The sequence below is a fragment of the Populus trichocarpa genome, chromosome 4 (assembly GCF_000002775.5).
Source record: "Populus trichocarpa isolate Nisqually-1 chromosome 4, P.trichocarpa_v4.1, whole genome shotgun sequence".
NCBI lineage: Eukaryota > Viridiplantae > Streptophyta > Magnoliopsida > Malpighiales > Salicaceae > Populus > Populus trichocarpa.
Window position 1 is genome coordinate 3392235 of NC_037288.2, and position 17276 is coordinate 3409510.

Here is a 17276-nt window from a genome sequence, read left to right on the forward strand (position 1 = left end):
TGGGAATGATGATGAAGATTACGATGATAGTGGTGGTTGGCAAATGTTAGAGATTGTTGAAAATGAAGTTGAATATATTTTTAGAAAGGCTATCAAACTTTTTTCTTGGAGTGACTTTGATAATTATGCCTGAATTAAAACTATTAGAGAATTAATATAAAAAATATTTTTTAGAGCTTTATCTAACAGCCCGACCTTTTAAATTGAGATAATTATTTTGTTGAGTTTTTCAAAAACACACATACACAACAGAAATAATAAATTTAAGAGTTTTTCAAGAGTTTTAAGGATCTTGTTAGATAGATTACCTAAAGATCAAATGTTTTTTTAGTTTTAAATAATTACTTCAAGGCTGAGTTTTCACAAACCACAAGTCGTTCAAGTGTCTAACTTCTAACGGTAATCCACACAAACCATCAATGAGAAATCTCTTAAACCCTTATAGAAGAAAGAAATTGTTATGCTTCTGAGTGCTAGCTCTTTTCTTTTGTATTTTTCAAGTGTAAAGAAGTTTTAAAATTTTATTCAATTAAATCCGTACTTGATTTTGTTTAAGCTCTAGAATTGAAATTCCTTGCATTAATTACAATCTAGTTTTCAATTTCTAAAACTTATTTACAATCAAGTTACACTTGATTAATCATACTAGTTTAATTTCTGACCAATGATTATTACACATGTAAGTTTCGTAATAAATTAGTTCAAATATAAATTACAATCCTAAATAAAATAGGATTAAATAAATAAAACAAATTGATTTATTATCAATTAAATTATTGATTGATTTATATTTGAAGATCAAGTTCAATGTCTAGTTACGTGTCATGATCCCTTAAATATTAGAAAAATTATAAGTGATTTGACCTAACCTTTCAGTCTTGGTATAATTATTATCCCTTCATCAACAATGTTGTGATTTAGATATTATAATATGAAGTGTGTCTACACTATTAAATCATGTTTGTTCTCAGCACCATAGTTATTGGTTATATGAATAAGATTTGAAATTTTTTTCAAATTTCACTTCACCTTACACAAAGATTTACAATCAATACTATTTAAGAATAAATAAAATATTTTTTCTAATTCACTTAGGGTGATGTGTTTTCTCTTGATTACTCAAACACCTTCATGTAGTTTATATTATACTCGATATGTGTCTATTTGTTACCATTTTACTAAGATAACATGTAATATGATAAAGTATAACATTTTCTATATAAGATAATTTAGTGATCTCAAGACTAAGAATCACTTAGAAACCGTCACATGAGTCTTTTCATAGACACAAATGATCTCTTCGTATGAAATTCTAATGCTGCTCAGATCAATGTACTTGTTATCTAACAAAAATTTACATATTAATTTTAAGTATCTCTCATATCTCGACTTATGAGAATAATTGTTTCATTTTATAAAAAAGATAGCATAAAATAGATAAATATCAACAACTTTAATTAATATTCAATTCTAATAGAGTATTGACCATGAACATTTAGAAACAATATTTTGATGCAATAAAAATATCATAACTATAACAATTTTGTAATTTTTTTTGCAAAATATTTTTGTCTCTAAGACTTTATCTTTAATCTATATCATCAATTAAATATTTAATAAATATTAAAGATAAATAAAGCCTATGTTAAAAAATAAATATGTTTACATAAATAACATTAATGTCACGTGTGACTAATCAATCGGCCACATAACATATATACTAACATATTTAATATAGTATCGAGGCTTTAATCATCAAATAATCATAAATTTAATTCTTATCATTTTCATTTTTCTAATTAAAATAAAAAATTAAACACAAACTAGTAATGAATCTATGTAAGCTTTAAATTTAAAGAATTTTCAATTGAGAGAATATGTTAGAAAATTAATACAAAAATAACACGATTGAGACTTAATAACTTGAAATTTTAGATTAAGTTTTTTTTTTTTTTACAAGAAGAAAGTGAAATTGCATATGCTAATGGCACTTGTCATGGTGAAATTTTATAGGTGTTAGTGCAAATAAAATAGATTTAAAATAGTTGACTTGGTTGCAAGGTGAAAAAAACTAATGATGAATTAGAAAAAAATTAGGTTAATGAGCCCTGTGGTGTGGTCATAATCCAAACCTTCTACTATAATCGTTAATTTAGGAATATTATTTAGAGCATGATATTTTATATTTTATTTTAAAAATAAAATAAAAATAGATAAATAACTAAGAAATAGAAGAAAAGGATTGATAAATTAAGTTCTATACCACTGCAATTTCCTCATGTATAACTAACCATTTTAGAAATTAAAAAATAATTTAACTAATGAAAACATATATTAGTAATATAATGAATTCAAATTAAAAAAAGGAAAAAAAATAAAAAAAAAAGTATCCAAGATGTTCTTTTTTATATAATTAATTATTTCCCTAATTTATAATTATTATTTATAATGAATAAAGATGGAATTATAAAATCAAGGAAAGACAAAATTGGCAAGAGTTATTTTTGTATTTGTAATTTTTTAATTTATTTCTCATCTTTTTATGTTTTTTAATATAAAAAAAGTATATTATAAAAATATTTCAAAGTTAACAGTCAAATAACACCGTTAATAAAGGAAGATCTAACAGTGTTAAGAAACTCGTCGTATAAGGTTTGGATTAGAAAGTTTCTAAAGTAAAGGACCTCATTGAGAAAATATTGAGAATAGAAGGAGCTGAGCTCATTAACCCCACAAAAACTAGACTGGAGCGAAAAAATTTGAATTTGAAAAGGAGAAACCAAATTTAAAGGCGCGCCACACGCACAAAACGCCCCTCACTCTCCCATTTCCAACAGAATCTCACAACTAAAAAATCTCTCCTTCTCTCTCAATTTTAATTCCAGAAAATACTCACTCAAAAATGTCAGCAGCGAAAACAAGCTCCAAAAAGCGAGTTGCCGAGTCGTTACTTACCAAATCGGCATCCAAATTCCGAGTCGAGGACGAGTTCGATCCCGATTTCTCCAGGTCCATCTTCAAAACCTCTATCTAGTAATTTCTTGTTGTGCTAATGAAGAAATATACTGAAATTGAGATTGTGATCTTAATTGCAGTGATATAAAGGGGATAATGTCGGCGTTACAGCAGATCAGAGAGAAATCTCAAAAGGACGGTCAAAAGAAGAACGAACAGACGATTTCTAGGTCACTATAGTTTATTGTCGTTTTTGGTTAGATATGAATAGGTTATTTGTTTTATTTCTAATATTTTCAGTGATATTTTCGTGGAATCATCGATTTTATGCGCGTGTGTTTTAATTTCGATATATTTTTGTGAGACGCGGATAATAATTTTATCTTAGAGATTGAAGAAGTTCAATTTTTGCTGGTTTAGCTAGAACTTGGATTTCACATGGTCTTTTACTAATTCTCTGTAGTCTTCAGGTATCTTAGTGGTATTAACTTGAATGAAGTGTTTGATTCCGTACGAATAATTAATTCACAGGTTTCTAATATTTTCAGAGTTTTTATTTTTATTTTTTGAAATCTGTGTAGAGACTGATTTTTTTTTTGTGTTTTTAAATAACTTTAATTTTTGATCCGATACAGGTTTAGTAATTCTAGTTTTCTAAAAACTATTTGAATTTAATTTAGGAATTGATTTTGCTTATTGTTTTTTTTTTTAATAATCTATTGATCTCTGTAATTTATACAAAGATTTGACTGTGTTCTTTTATGGGGACAGTGTGGGCTCTGAGATCAAGTCTATGATTGATGAATTGAAGTGTAAAATAGAGAAGGACAGGTTAACAATTAACCATCGACAATCCATTATTAAAACCTGCAGATGTACTCTGTACATGTTCTTGTTTGATTTTATCATTTTTTTTTTTCACTGTTAGGCAAACTTTTGCGAAGGCACTCACAAAAAGCTCAAAGGAGGTTTGTAGAGAACAGAAGGGGGTTAAAATGAGAATAAAATTAGGTTTATTGTTAGTTTTTCAGATCTTTGAATGTGTAATTAATGGGTGCATATGGGTGTGATTATGTGATTGGATGTCTGTAGTGCGAAAATTGCTTGAAGAGCGAGACCGCTAAGTTTCAAGAGATCTATGACAAATTTTGCAAGGAGAAAGCAACTCATTTGCAGGCCCAGAAAGGTACTTTGTTGACTCCAAGTTCTGGGCTTAATATTTTTCATGTATTTTTTCAACTGATGTTTAAATGTCGAGCTGCTACAATAATTGTTGACTGACGAAACTTTATACGTGGATTGTGGATGGAGTGGACACTGCATAGAAATAGAATAAGATGGTGCTTCAATATGGAAATGAGGGAGATTAGGCCACAGATGATGATGGGAACGATGAAAACGAATTGAGCATAGTAACTGCCCATTTGATATTGTCGTTTCTAACTGTATTCTCAACCCTTATTTTGAAAATGAAATGTTCTTGCTTGCTTACGTGGCCACTTTGAAAATCATTTCGGGAGGATCGGTAAAAGTTGAAAATTGTGCAAAATGGCTGTTGCTCTTTTCTTTTCAGAATGCTACTCTCTATATGATAGCAAATTCAATCCCAAATAATAACTTCTGGTTTTAATTTAGTGCTATTTGTCGATCCTTTTTAGCAGATACTGTTTCAAGATTCGAGGAAGACAAGGAAACGCTGTGCATGAGATATGAACAAATGAGTAAGGACTGAACATAAGATAAGACTCTCACTTTCTTCTAGTGAAATACAATACAACTCATTCAGTTATGGGTCCGTATCAGGGAAGAAAGAGAAGAGCATGATATCTGAGCATGAGAAAACCTGTGCCGATAAAATTGCTCAATTGGCGGAGTCATTGAAAAAGAAAAAGCAGGTAGCCTAATTAAAGATATCAAGTTATTGATTTAGAGGGTATACGAGAGTATATTATTGGTTATTTTTTAAAGTATTTTAAAAATATATAAAAATATATATATTTTTAAATTATAATATTAAAATGATTTGAAAATAAAAAATTAATTAATTTTTTTTTTAATTTCAACAAACGTCTACATTTTTGCCAACCTTCATGCCAACAGTACTATTAACCTAATTTTTCTTTCTGCGAAACACAGGACGACAAAACTTTCTGCATTTTGAGGAAAAGCCTTGGCTCGTTCCTGGAATATGCCTCAGATGAGGACTTCCTTCCTGATGATTGAAGATTGCATTAGTAGAGATTACTGCAAGCATTTTACTGTGGATAGCCAATTCCTTCCTTCTCCCAAGCCAATGCAGTACTATATGCTTTAACTTTTACATATTGCTGCCCCAAGGAAACTCGTATGCATTTTCTTCCAGCATTCTCCTCTTTCATGTCCCTGTCCCCATTTAACTTTTACTTAGGTCTACATTTTTGATAATCTACTTAGGTTACTGGTGGAGAATCTGTTAATATCCTTTAGCGAACTACAAGTCTACAATGGTTAGTAGCCGACAGCTTGAAGTTTCCTAGGACATTACCTTTTTTTTTTTTTTTTGGCAAGGACATGACTAGTCCAATCCTGCATATGCAGCTGTTGTCGGTTGTATGTACCAGCGACAGGCTCTGTCGTACCTATACTTTTCACTTTCTGGCCAACGGTAACAGTAGAAAATTCTGTTGTAAGAGTGTTAGGTGAGACATTGGAAAATGTTAAGCAATGACTAGTAGATAAAATCAAGTGGTTTGGCGAGACAACATGAAGTTCTTTAGTAGGAGATTAGTCAAATCATAGAAGGTAAAGACAGAAAAATAGGTTTAGTGATACATGGAATGGAAGCATGCTTTCCATGAGTTTGAATGCTTCAAACTCCTTTATTTTTGAAGTTTCTAAAGTCGATCATTTATCATTTCGTAGAGGACCATAATTCAGCATGAATTGACATGGTGATCATAAAAATAGATTTTCATTTGAATCATACACTAGATTAGCTGCTAGTACTGTGACCTCGCGTGCTGGACTAAATTTTTATTTCACATGGGAAATTTTTTCAAAAGATAACTATGTTTTTGAAATTTAATATTTAAATTAAATTTGGATTAATTTAATAATATAATAAAAAATAAGATAATAATAAAAAATATTATCCTGAGCAAAGCTCGATTAACACGTAAAATTCATGATAAATATAGAAGATTGAGATACTCTTATAAAAATATGATATCATACTAAATAACTTGAAAACAAAATCTAAAAAAAGAGAGATAATTTCGAATGATGATATTGGAAGAGGAAATGAAACAAAAAAAAAATATCTAAATCCTGTTAACTTTTCAAACTTATAACTTAGATTATAAGATTAAAAACATCATACATGAAAAAAATCATGAAACCTAATTTCTAAGATTGAAGGATGAAATCGTAAAAAACTTATACTAAAAAATCCAAAAATAAAAAAATAAATAAAAGAATGAGGGTTAAAATCGAATAAATAAATAAATTAAAGAGCAATAATAAATTTTGAATTTGAAAGTTAAATTGAAAAGAATAAAAACATCAACAAAAAAAAATTAAAAAAATGATGACCAAAATAAATTGACACAATACACTATAAACTTGGATTAAAGGGTGTAATTAAGAAAGAATAAAACTTTTATAAAAGGATCAAAGAAAAAAAAAACTAAAAACCCAAAGAATAAAAATTAAATTGAAAACATCAATACATGATAAATATTTCAATGTGTTTTCTTATATAAAAATATTTATAAATGTAAATTGAAAAACTTTGCATGTGTCTAATTAAAAAATTAAGAAACATTATGTAAAGAAATGAAAAAAATGTTATTAACGATAAATAAAAACATAACTAGAAAAATTGAAACACAAATATAAATTAAGATATTTTATATTGCAATACAAGTCATTTACCTGATTGTGTTTAATAAATTTATTTGATTAATTTGTAATAGAAATCGATACATACATAAAATTTATTGAATAAAATAAAAGAAAAAAAATACTATGCAAGAATACATATATTAAAAATATTATAAAAAATAAATATTTTTTATTTTTAAAAACTAATTTAACCTATGTAACATTTTTAAAGAATTCACTAATTCAATCCACATAATGGTGAAATATAAATAATAATAAAAACTACAGTATTTAACCTACATGTTTTGGTTTTTGTTAATATCATTGTGGGATCCCACAAAAATAAACCTTCAATTTTTTTTTCTTCCAATTGTAACATTTGTTAGAGAACTTTAATATTCTTTAACATAAAACTTTATATTTTCTACCAAACAATATTGTTTTTTTTTTTTAACAAAAAGTTTAATTTGAATGGGATTTATAATGAAATATAAAAGAAAAGATTCAGTTGAAAATTTTTAAGACTAAAAAGAATAAAAATTGATAAAAAAAATTGGAATTTAAATTAATACTTTACAGAGGGGACTATTTCTGAGAATTCCCCCAAAATTTCACTGTTCATTTTCTAAGTTTTTTTTTTCTCTCACATGACGAGAGATATTACAATACTCGTTATTGACTACTAGTTGGAATACTGCTTTTACGAGAAAAATCAACAGAGGTGAAAATATTTATTTAGTTTTTTCTTAATTCGAAGCATTTTTTTATTATTATTATAAAAAGGTTTCCCTTTGTTAATTTCTTTTCAAATTTATATAATCCATAGTTGGGCTTAATACGGGCTAGGCTGTGAGCCCAGCCCAACGCCAAAAACATCTACAAAGCTCCCCCTTTCATTTTAAAACAAAATTCCTTACCGTTAAAAACCGTTTCTCCTCCCTCTCTCTTTGAACCCTTTCTGGCTTTCACAAGGCTTTGAGGTCAGTCACGACCCAGGCCATCTTCTTCTTCTTAATTTTCCAGTTTTTCTTATATATGCTTCATTTCCATTCATTTATATTTATCTGTTTGAATCTTCTTTTATTGTTAGTGTTATAAATAATAATCAAGTTCTTGCGCCTCTGAGCCCTGCATTTTATGGCGAATAAGAAGGATTTTAGGAACAAAACATGCAGAATTTTGGAAACAGGTTTGGATAATTATTGAAATTTCATCCTAGTTAATTATCATCTGTAATATATAGTAATGACTATATTGATAGTTATTTCTATTGTTTTGTTACTGACTCTTTTCAACCATTTTATCTATCCTTTCTCGTGCTTCCATGATTAAGCAAGCAGGAAAGGAGTTATTTCCAGTGACATAATGTGGATTTCTGAAAGGGAAATATATGATTTTGGACTTATTTAGAAATGGGGTCTGTCATCAATATAGCTGCTAATGGAATTGGAGGTGTTCTTGGAAATGCTTTGGCTGTTCCTATCAAGACTATTCTTGGCGCATCATGCTAGTATGTATGTTAATTCTGTTTGAGAGCTTAGGTAATTGATATCTTGTATTAGTTACCGTATCCTTGCGATTCTCCTCTTGTATGCTGCTGATTTTCTTGGTTTGAATTTGCATGGACTTACGTGTGCTCAGAACCAGTGGATATTGGGATTTAATTTGTTTCATTGAACATTTATGCGTTTCCAATCTTTTGAAACTGTTGATAATCTGTGGCCTCTCCTACACACGTAATTGTTTTTTGATATTTTACATACAGATCATCATAATCTTCATGTTGGTGATACATATATATATGTGCGCGTGTGTGTGTCTACTCTTTTTTTTTTTTGGCAAGAACAGTTCATGGTCTGTAAAGAATGTTGGTAATGCGTGTTTTTTGAGCTGAAATCATTAATGCTGCTGCTAAATGCTTGCTTTAGTGAGAGCCAAATGCCAATATTTTATAGATGCTAATGTTGTGTTGGGTTATGGATTTGGGGTATAAGGAAATGATTTCATGTCTTCACTTTATACTACCTGCAGCTTTGATGCTCCTCTTCCTACTGTTCGAGGTGGGGATTTGCCAATGCATAGGAAGAATGAAGCCCTTGCGAGATGTGTTGGGCTGCATGTGAAACATATCAGTATGCTTTAGAAGATACCACCTGCTTCTTATGGCACAGACTGCAGAGAACAAAGCGAGTAGATAGATGCCGATTTGGAGACATGGAAGAAGCTGACCAGTACACTTCAAGCTCCAAAAGTGATTTTTCATGTAAGTATCCCCATCTGTGTGTTGGTGGAAAGCAGGAATCAATAACGGGAAGATAAGAAGAATCCAGCCCTTCTATCCTTAAAGCAAGCATAGCAGTCACAATTCCCATAGCCACCGCCCATGCTAGGTTGAAGACTAGCTGGGAAAGTCTCTGTTCATTTAAAGGGTGCATCAGGAAGACTAAGGAGTGCAAGACAGCTTCAATCAGTTGGATTGAGAAATCATCCAAGAGATCTTGGAGTTTTCAAAAGAATGGCAACTTAGGTGATTGTAGAAGTGAAATTCTGAAAGCTTTCATGCCTTGAATCGGTTTTAGTATTTGAATTTTTGAGTTCAAGATATGAAAGAAAAGCCTATCACATTAAAGATACACAAACATGGTTGTTTCATAATTTATTGCATGGATTAGAATTATAACGAAGAAAAATCTTCAATTAAGCAGAAAAAATCAAAACTTTTATGCTAGATTTTGAATAATTAATTCATGAAATTAGATGCTGGGAGCGATGATATATATGAATACCATGGCATGTACCCAAAGATCCCCTTAAGTTGCCATTTTGTAGCTGCAAAACAGAGCAAAAGCTTATTATTTCTATTTAAGAAAAAAACATTATAATTATTTTAAAAGCATTCAATGCAAATTGAATTTCCAAATCATATCATTAATTTTAAAAAGAATTTTCCTGTTTTGAATGCCATTCAAGATCCATCCCGCTAGAAGAAGAAAAGGGAAAATCTCAAGGTTGTCTCTCATTCATTTTCTCCTGGTACATAGCTATATTCAACACACAGCCGTTACAAAATCATGAAAATAGTTAAGATTTAATTTAAATTATCCCTTTTTTGATTGCCTGTAGGTTGTCAAAATATTCAATTGTAATTATTAATTCCAATTCTAATAGCAAAGATGGTTCTCAATCTCTCTCTATTTATTTTCTTAAGACCTGAAAAACTCTAACAATTGGCACAAAAATGTTCTCGAAAAATTGAATCCAATCATGCTTGGACCTGAGCACAGAAAATCTAGCTAATGCTTCAAAGAAGTACTGACATTCGAGTACTAAAATGTAAGCTTTCATTTTTGCTTTCTTGCAGTTATATTAGTGTTTTGAACCTACCATTTTTCCATATATATATATGAACACAATTAATTAATTATTGCATTTTCAAATTTTAACATTCATTCCAAGCACTTTTGGATATTGTTTGCTATAAGGTTTTGATTTCTTATGCTGTCTACTAATTTACAGCATGGTTTTCTAATGGGGTTCGCAGCAGTCTGTACTTAATACAAGAAGCCTGCGGGAAATTTTTGTGCATGAGAAGGTTAGTTCTCTCTTCTGTTTGTGCATCCTAGAGTTAGAAAGACAGTATTGTCCCATGACTTTATATTTACTGTTTGATTGTCTGAAAATTCTACTATGATTTATGTCCTTGACCAGCTTTCTTAGATTATTAAACACAAAAAATCCAGCTTTATTCATAAAAGGTATGCAAGGTGGATGCAAGTGCCATAGCAAGGGAATTGTGCAGATCATCAGACTCTTATGCTGGAAAATTACAAAATGATTAATGTGCTCAACTATATATCAAAGTGCTATATATCATTATAATATAGTCATGTTTTTCAAAGAAGTTTTTCATAAATCATTAATGGGATATTGAAAGTAGCGGAGCCAAAGAGTATAATTTTCTAGATGAACATTATCTATTTGTCTGGCTTGTTTTTGTATAACTAATACTATATGCATTATCTTTCCAAGTTTGAATACGAAATCTGACAGTATTTGCCTTTCTTATGTCCACAGATTTCTAGCATTCAAAACTTTCACAGAGACCTGCTATTTGCATATTCTTGGAGATTAATTTAACTTTGAAAGGTTTGTGCTCCTGGTACAAAATGTCTAACAGGAATAAAGATTATAGGCAGTGACTTTTTTTTTAAACTTTCTGTTAGTTCTTGTAGTTTGAGAAAATGCCTCCAAAAGAGAAACCAAGGGTGGACTATACCCTCAAGGCGACATCACCTGATATTGGTGGAAGGAAAGCCACAGGCAGTGACAAGCTTACTCTAGTTGAACAAAGGCAGTTTATTTATGTCAGAATTGTGAAAGCCAATGGCTTGCCAATGAACAACATTTCTGGCACTTGTAACCCTTTTGTGGAGCTAAAGATTGGAAACTACAAGGGAATAACTAGATGCTTTGAGCAGACCTCAAACCCAGAATGGAACGAAGTCTATGCTTTCACAAGAGATCAGATTCTGGGTGGGAGATTAGAGATCTTGGTAAGGGATAAGGAATCTGCGATTAATGAGATTACTGGCCATCTTTCCTTTGATTTGGGCCATATTCCAACGCGGTTTCCACCAGATAGTCCATTGGCACCACAGTGGTATAAGTTGGAGGATCGCAATGGGGTTAAGATTGTAGGAGAGTTGATGTTAGCTGTTTGGATAGGGAATCAAGCTGATGATGCATTTCCGGTTGCTTGGCATTCCGATGCAGCTGCCGTTAGTGGCAAAAGCGTGACAAAAACTCGTTCTAATGTATACCTCTCCCCGGTACTGTGGTATCTCAGAATTCAAGTGATTGCAGCACAAGATTTGGCACCTGCAGACAGGAACAGGAAACCAGAAGCTTACGTCAAGGCTGTTCTTGGGAACTTGGTTTTGAGGACTAAAGTCTCGAAGGACACGAATTTGAATCCCACTTGGAACGAGGAGGTGATGTTTGTTGCTGCAGAGCCATTTGATGATCCTTTGGTTTTGAGCGTGGAGGACAAGATGGGAGCTGATAAAGATGTATGTTTAGGGAGGTCAGTGATTCCTTTGCACCAAGTGGAGAAGAGGTTGCTTCCTCAACCTATTGGTGATCAGTGGATTACTCTTCAGAAGCATGTTGCGGAGGGTGAGAAGAAGACCGAAGTGAAGTTTGCTGGTAGGCTTCATTTGAGGATCTTTTTAGATGGTGTATATCATGTTTTTGATGAGCCAACTTACTACTGCAGTGATTTGAGGGCAACATCTCCCAAGTTATGGCCAGAGAAAATTGGGGTATTGGAGCTAGGCATCCTAAAAGCCGAAGGGTTGCTACCAACGAAGTCCAAGGATGGTCGTGGAACTACCGATGCTTATTGTGTAGCGAAATACGGGCAAAAGTGGGTTAGAACTAGAACTATAGTGGACAGTTTTGCTCCAAAGTGGAATGAGCAATACCACTGGGATGTTTATGATCCGTACACAGTTGTTACTATTGGAGTTTTTCATAATTATCATTTACAGGAAGGGGATAAGAATGGAGGGAAGAGGGATCCAAGACTTGGCAAGGTAAGGATTCGGTTGTCTACTCTCGAAACTGGTAGGATTTACACACATTCCTACCCACTTCTAGTCTTGCAACCTAATGGATTGAAGAAAATGGGAGAGCTTCATTTGGCTGTGAAATTTAGCTGCAACAATTGGATTGACTTGTTTCATACTTACTCACAACCTTTGCTTCCTATGATGCATTACCTTAAGCCATTATCAGTCTATCAGCTTGATAGTTTAAGACACCAAGCTACTTATACTCTCTCTTTGAGGCTTGGCCGTGCCGACCCACCTCTAAGCAGGGAGGTTGTGGAATACATGCTTGATACAGGTGTAAACAGATGGAGCTTGAGAAGAGGAAAGGCAAATTGCGAGAGAGTCATGGCATGTTTGAGTGGTATCCTTTTTATTTGGAGGCAGTTTGATCAGACACGCCATTGGAAGAATTCAGCAGTCACAATCCTAATTTACTCATTGTTCGTTGCTATGGTTATGTCCCCAAAACTAATATTGCCTGCTTTCTTTCTGGCTTTTTTCGTGCTCGGGGTTTGGCGCTTTCCGAAGAGGCCGAGACATCCTCCACATATGGATACCAAATTATCTCATGCTGAAACTGCACAGCATGATGAACTCGACGAAGAATTCGATACATTTCCAACTTCCAAGCAAGGTGAAGCACTGAAAACAAGGTATGATAGATTGAGAGGGATTGCAGGGAGGTTGATGATAATGATAGGAGATTTGGCAACTCAATTGGAGAGGATCCATGCTCTTGTAAGCTGGAGGGATCCGCGAGCTACTGCAATGTTTTTGATATTCTGTCTGATTGCTTGTATTTTGGTTCATAAAGTTCAGTTCAGGTACTTGGTTCTTGTCACATGGACTTATGCAATGAGGCCTCCGAGACTTCGTGTTGGCATTCCTTCTATTCCTCAAAGTTTCCTCAGGAGATTGCCTGCTAAAACAGACAGCATGTTGTAAGGAAAACATTGTTCTGATATGCTGTGAAATGATAGGCCAATTTGATTCTAATAGTTCTTAATGTTTATCAAACTGGAATTGCAAAGTTTTTACATGAATAAGAGTGCATTTAAACTCTCTATCTATTGATAATGGGTTTTGAACTTTTAGATTTTTGTTGGTGATATGCTTCAGCTTCTATAGTATATGGAACTGCCACCTCTCTCTATTTTCCCATTATGTTAAACACAAAGGAAAATCACTGGGAAGCAGCAGCTGCTTCGTTCAGCTAAGATTGTCCACCATGGCAACCAGTAAGAACGCATCACTGTGATGAAAATTTTGCCGGCCAGCAGCAGGTAAATATCTTACAGCAAGATCCATGTTGTTTGTTGATCTGAGAGTCACTCTTTAACACTTTCAATATATTTTTCTTTAGTTTGATGCCAGTTGAGCCCCAAAAATCTTGACACCCTTCGCCCACAGATTTAAGACCCCTTTTCAGCAGTAGACAGTAGATACTTGCAAGTTGAAACTACAACGTAGATTTCAAGAGTCAAAAGCACAGGCTGTGACTACCATCTAGATTGAAGACTTGTATTTCCAGGCAGGAATATGGACACGATTAGCCATTGTATCACGGTACCATACAATTAATTTCGAGCATAAATTAAGTATCAAGTTAACCCCCACTTGGGTTTAGCATTGTTTAGACATGGAGCTCGAAAAAGAATAAAAAAACCATCCGCCCTCCCTTGAAGAGTAACGCTAAGCAAGCCTCAAACATTTACTGGATATGCACTAGCCAGAACAAATTAAGGACACAATTTTGAGTTTATGACAAGCTAACCATTGCCACGCCCAAAAACATGAAAATGAAAAGAAAAATGCTTGCTAGCTATGTTTTCTAGTTCTAGTTAGAGATGAACCGCCACTGACTGGACCATCCCTAGTGCAAGACATAAAACATTTTTCTTTCTGCTTTGAATAACTTGAAAAGTTACATCCAGAACAAAAGGATCTTGTACAAAATATCTGCATGTGATTAAAAAACCTAATAAAAACAAAATTCTTTAAATTGGCACAGACACTAAGTACACAGAAATGCCAATCTATGCAATAAAGATCAATGGCAGAGTGCATAAATAGCTTCGACATTCCTGTAAAAGATGGATTTGACAAAAAGAAGACACTGGGATGGCAGCACCCATACCTAAGAACTTCCCGGACTCAAGCTGGAGAGCATAATAGCTGGGCTTTCCTAAAACATACAATCACTTGTTTTAAGAAGGTTAAAGCACTTTTGATGTATACCTAAAAAAGATGATAATTCTGTGAGGGCAATGAGCATCCACTATTCATGCACATTGATATATATAGCTAAGCAACCACAGAAGTGTCTCTTGAGAGACTTTGGAAGCAGAACATCCCAAGAAGTGAACAGCGCCCAGTTATGGTATCAGAAAAAAAATCTATCACGGTGATGATCACTCAGGAAATGGGGTTGGACGGCATGGGACGGGGAGGGTACCCTTGTATCACAGACCATGGTGGTCGCCTGTTTTGCTCCTGCACATGAACCATCATCAAAACAAGAGTCTAGAACATGGCATTTGCATGTATGAGGTTATGAATAACAACCAAGAGAACATCAGGGGAAAAAGAACTCCTGCAGTGTTTTCTTTAAGAAGATTTTTCAGATTTTTTTTCTATAAAACATTTATAAATTATAATAGACAACAATCTCATATTACCTTTTTCACTAACTACTATTAAAAACTTCAATTTGGCCAAAGTTTAGGTACAAACTCTAAATGTGTCTAGTCAAGTTTGAAGTGTAAAGAAATCCCTAACAAAAATCAATATGAAAACACAGTCCTACAAGAACATTTTATATGCATCCTAATATTACAATCCAAACGAACTTCAACAAGAAAAAGAAAGAAATCAAGAAACATTGTAATTTCTAAACCTTGTAAATGGCAATAATTAATTCTGTAACTTCTCACAATTCTAATACTGCAATGCAAAATCACACACCAAACGCATCTCAACACATTTGATCATATAGAAAGCAAAGACTTCTCTTGAATGCCAGCCTTGCTAAAGCATCCAATCATAAATAATCCAAACAAGGATGCAAATATCCACAATCTTACCCCAATTTCTGTCACGAAACGGCATGAGGAACATCGAACAGATGAAGCCCCATATGGATACATAAGTAATACATCACAACTACCGCACTTCACTTGCCCAACTTCATGAGCTGAAAACCAAGCAGGTTAAATTTCAATATCTTAAAACATTACGCTAATGGATTGAGCAATAATCAGAGTATCTTTTAAGCTAAAGATAGAAGAGAAAGCAGGAACCTTCAAGTACAAAGTTGATCATCTGACAACACTGGCACTGAACATGTCTGACTCCTTTTGGATACGAAAGCAGTCTGCGGCAAGAGCCACAGACCATTTGACCCAGTTCTGCAGCAAATAACCCTCCACTAATTTAAACCAAAAAAATTAATAACCAATTACATTGATTAAGACAGTAAAAAGTGTTTTGTAGCTGATATTGGCAGGATCTTAGATTCAATTGGAAGATATATTATTGCTCAAGGTTGAAGGTGGAAATGTGTGCGTGTACGATGAGATTCACCTGAAGGCGGCGGAGGTGGTGTTGGAGGCGGTGGTAAAGATGGTTCTGGAGGGAAAGATTGCCAGCCAGGCGGTGGTCCTTCTTCTTCTTCTTCTTCTGCTTCTGCCATGTCTTCTTCTTTGCTCGCCATTCTCGTTGACTCTCTCTCTCAAGAGGCAAGCAAGAGGGACTTCTTTGTGAATGAGATATACAATGCAGTGTTGGTGTCGTTCACAACGTCAATTAACAACAACGGTTATGGCTTTAGTCGCTACGAGTTTTTTTTTTTTTTTTTTGAACACGACGTCTAACATTTATTTTTTTTATCTATAGCTAAATTCTTTTTGAATTTTTTTATCTACTTTAAAAAATTCTTTAAGTTATTTTAAAAGAAGAACAAATTAAAAAATGATTAAATTTTTTGGTTAATATTTTATTAATTTATGCAGGATTTATTATTGTTTGAAAAAAAAAATATTGTAATTTTTTTTAAAAAAATTGTTAAACATTTTACCTATTTTTATTTATCTATAGCTAAATTCTTTTTGAATTTTTTTATCTACTTTAGAACTTCTTTAAGTTAAAAAATTTAAAAATGATTAAAGTTTTTGGTTAATATTTTATTAATTTATGCAGGATTTATTATTGTTTTTTTTTATAAGTTCTATTTATTATTTAGCTAACCGTTTATTTATTTACCACATAAAAGTACTATTTTTTAATTCTTTTTCTACTTTATACTAGTTCATGTACTCTTAATTTTAGTTTTGATCTTCTTGTACTTTGATATATTTGTAATCCTTTTTTTTCTTAAGGTTTCCTATATATTTTGCATATAAAACAAATAACATAACTTAAATGCCCTCAACTTCAATAACATTTGATATAAATAATCAATTTTAATTTTTTTCTAAGGAACTAGTTTTAAATTTTAGAAATAAAATTTAATATCATAATTTTCATTTTCTATTTAGAAATTTTGGTTTTTCAAATAAAAAAATAAATAGATTTTAAGGCTATCGGTGTGTTTTTGAATGAAGAAGAACGGGGATCTAAGCTACTAATTTTTTAAAACAAAAGGCTAAAATCAGAATTTTTGTATGGAGAATTAAAATAATTATATTAATATTAATATTTATTCATTTTAATTTCAAATTAATTCTATCAAAGAAATAAAAATAATCAATTAGTTTCAAAATTTATTTATTTAGGTAGAATAAATAAATTGGTTAATTTACTAGGCAACGTAACAGATTCCATTACAAGTAGATTTATTAGGGAAAAATA

At 32.2% G+C, this 17276-nt stretch overlaps 3 protein-coding genes across 5 annotated transcripts; 2 read left to right on the plus strand and 1 right to left on the minus strand.

Moving 5' to 3' along the window:
* The first annotated feature begins 2804 nt into the window (after positions 1–2804).
* LOC7477409 (uncharacterized) lies at positions 2805–5585 on the plus strand. The gene is made up of 8 exons (XM_024599270.2): positions 2805–3009; positions 3096–3185; positions 3727–3786; positions 3884–3923; positions 4048–4141; positions 4617–4676; positions 4759–4850; positions 5092–5585. The coding sequence occupies exons 1-8, from the start codon at positions 2903–2905 to the stop codon at positions 5176–5178; spliced, it is 630 nt and encodes a 209-aa protein (XP_024455038.2). The 5' UTR covers positions 2805–2902; the 3' UTR covers positions 5179–5585.
* Positions 5586–7300: 1715 nt separating this feature from the next.
* On the plus strand, positions 7301–13451 carry LOC18097472 (FT-interacting protein 3). 3 transcript variants are annotated; one of them, XM_024598751.2, is made up of 3 exons: positions 7301–8005; positions 8150–8326; positions 8848–13451. In XM_024598751.2, exon 3 carries the CDS (start codon positions 11058–11060, stop codon positions 13371–13373), a length of 2316 nt encoding a protein of 771 aa, XP_024454519.2. In that variant the 5' UTR covers positions 7301–8005; positions 8150–8326; positions 8848–11057; the 3' UTR covers positions 13374–13451. The 3 variants fall into 3 exon arrangements, with proteins under 3 accessions (XP_024454519.2, XP_052308587.1, XP_052308586.1); XM_052452627.1 differs by having other exon boundaries at positions 7301–8330; XM_052452626.1 differs by having other exon boundaries at positions 7301–8326.
* An 858-nt stretch (positions 13452–14309) lies between these two features.
* Positions 14310–16229, minus strand: LOC7456797 (protein LOL2). Its single transcript, XM_002305102.4, has 4 exons — positions 16011–16229; positions 15728–15835; positions 15512–15621; positions 14310–14921 (listed from the first exon to the last, which is right to left on the minus strand). The coding sequence occupies exons 1-4, from the start codon at positions 16138–16140 to the stop codon at positions 14844–14846; spliced, it is 426 nt and encodes a 141-aa protein (XP_002305138.4). The 5' UTR covers positions 16141–16229; the 3' UTR covers positions 14310–14843.
* Between the last annotated feature and the right edge of the window lie 1047 nt (positions 16230–17276).

What these genes read in the sequence shown, in the direction of transcription:
- LOC7477409 (XM_024599270.2), top strand. Translation starts at nt 2,903, where the DNA reads ATGTCAGCAGCGAAAACAAGCTCCAAAAAGCGAGTTGCCGAGTCGTTA. An exon ending in TGTAAAATAGAGAAGGACAG is followed by an intron (nt 3,787 to 3,883) that starts GTTAACAATTAA and finishes TTTCACTGTTAG; the next exon opens with GCAAACTTTTGCGAAGGCAC. An exon ending in CATTGAAAAAGAAAAAGCAG is followed by an intron (nt 4,851 to 5,091) that starts GTAGCCTAATTA and finishes TGCGAAACACAG; the next exon opens with GACGACAAAACTTTCTGCAT.
- LOC18097472 (XM_052452627.1), top strand. Translation starts at nt 11,058, where the DNA reads ATGCCTCCAAAAGAGAAACCAAGGGTGGACTATACCCTCAAGGCGACA.
- LOC7456797 (XM_002305102.4), bottom strand. Translation starts at nt 16,140, where the DNA reads ATGGCGAGCAAAGAAGAAGACATGGCAGAAGCAGAAGAAGAAGAAGAA. An exon ending in ACCACCTCCGCCGCCTTCAG is followed by an intron (nt 15,836 to 16,010) that starts GTGAATCTCATC and finishes TATTTGCTGCAG; the next exon opens with AACTGGGTCAAATGGTCTGT. An exon ending in GATCAACTTTGTACTTGAAG is followed by an intron (nt 15,622 to 15,727) that starts GTTCCTGCTTTC and finishes CTTGGTTTTCAG; the next exon opens with CTCATGAAGTTGGGCAAGTG.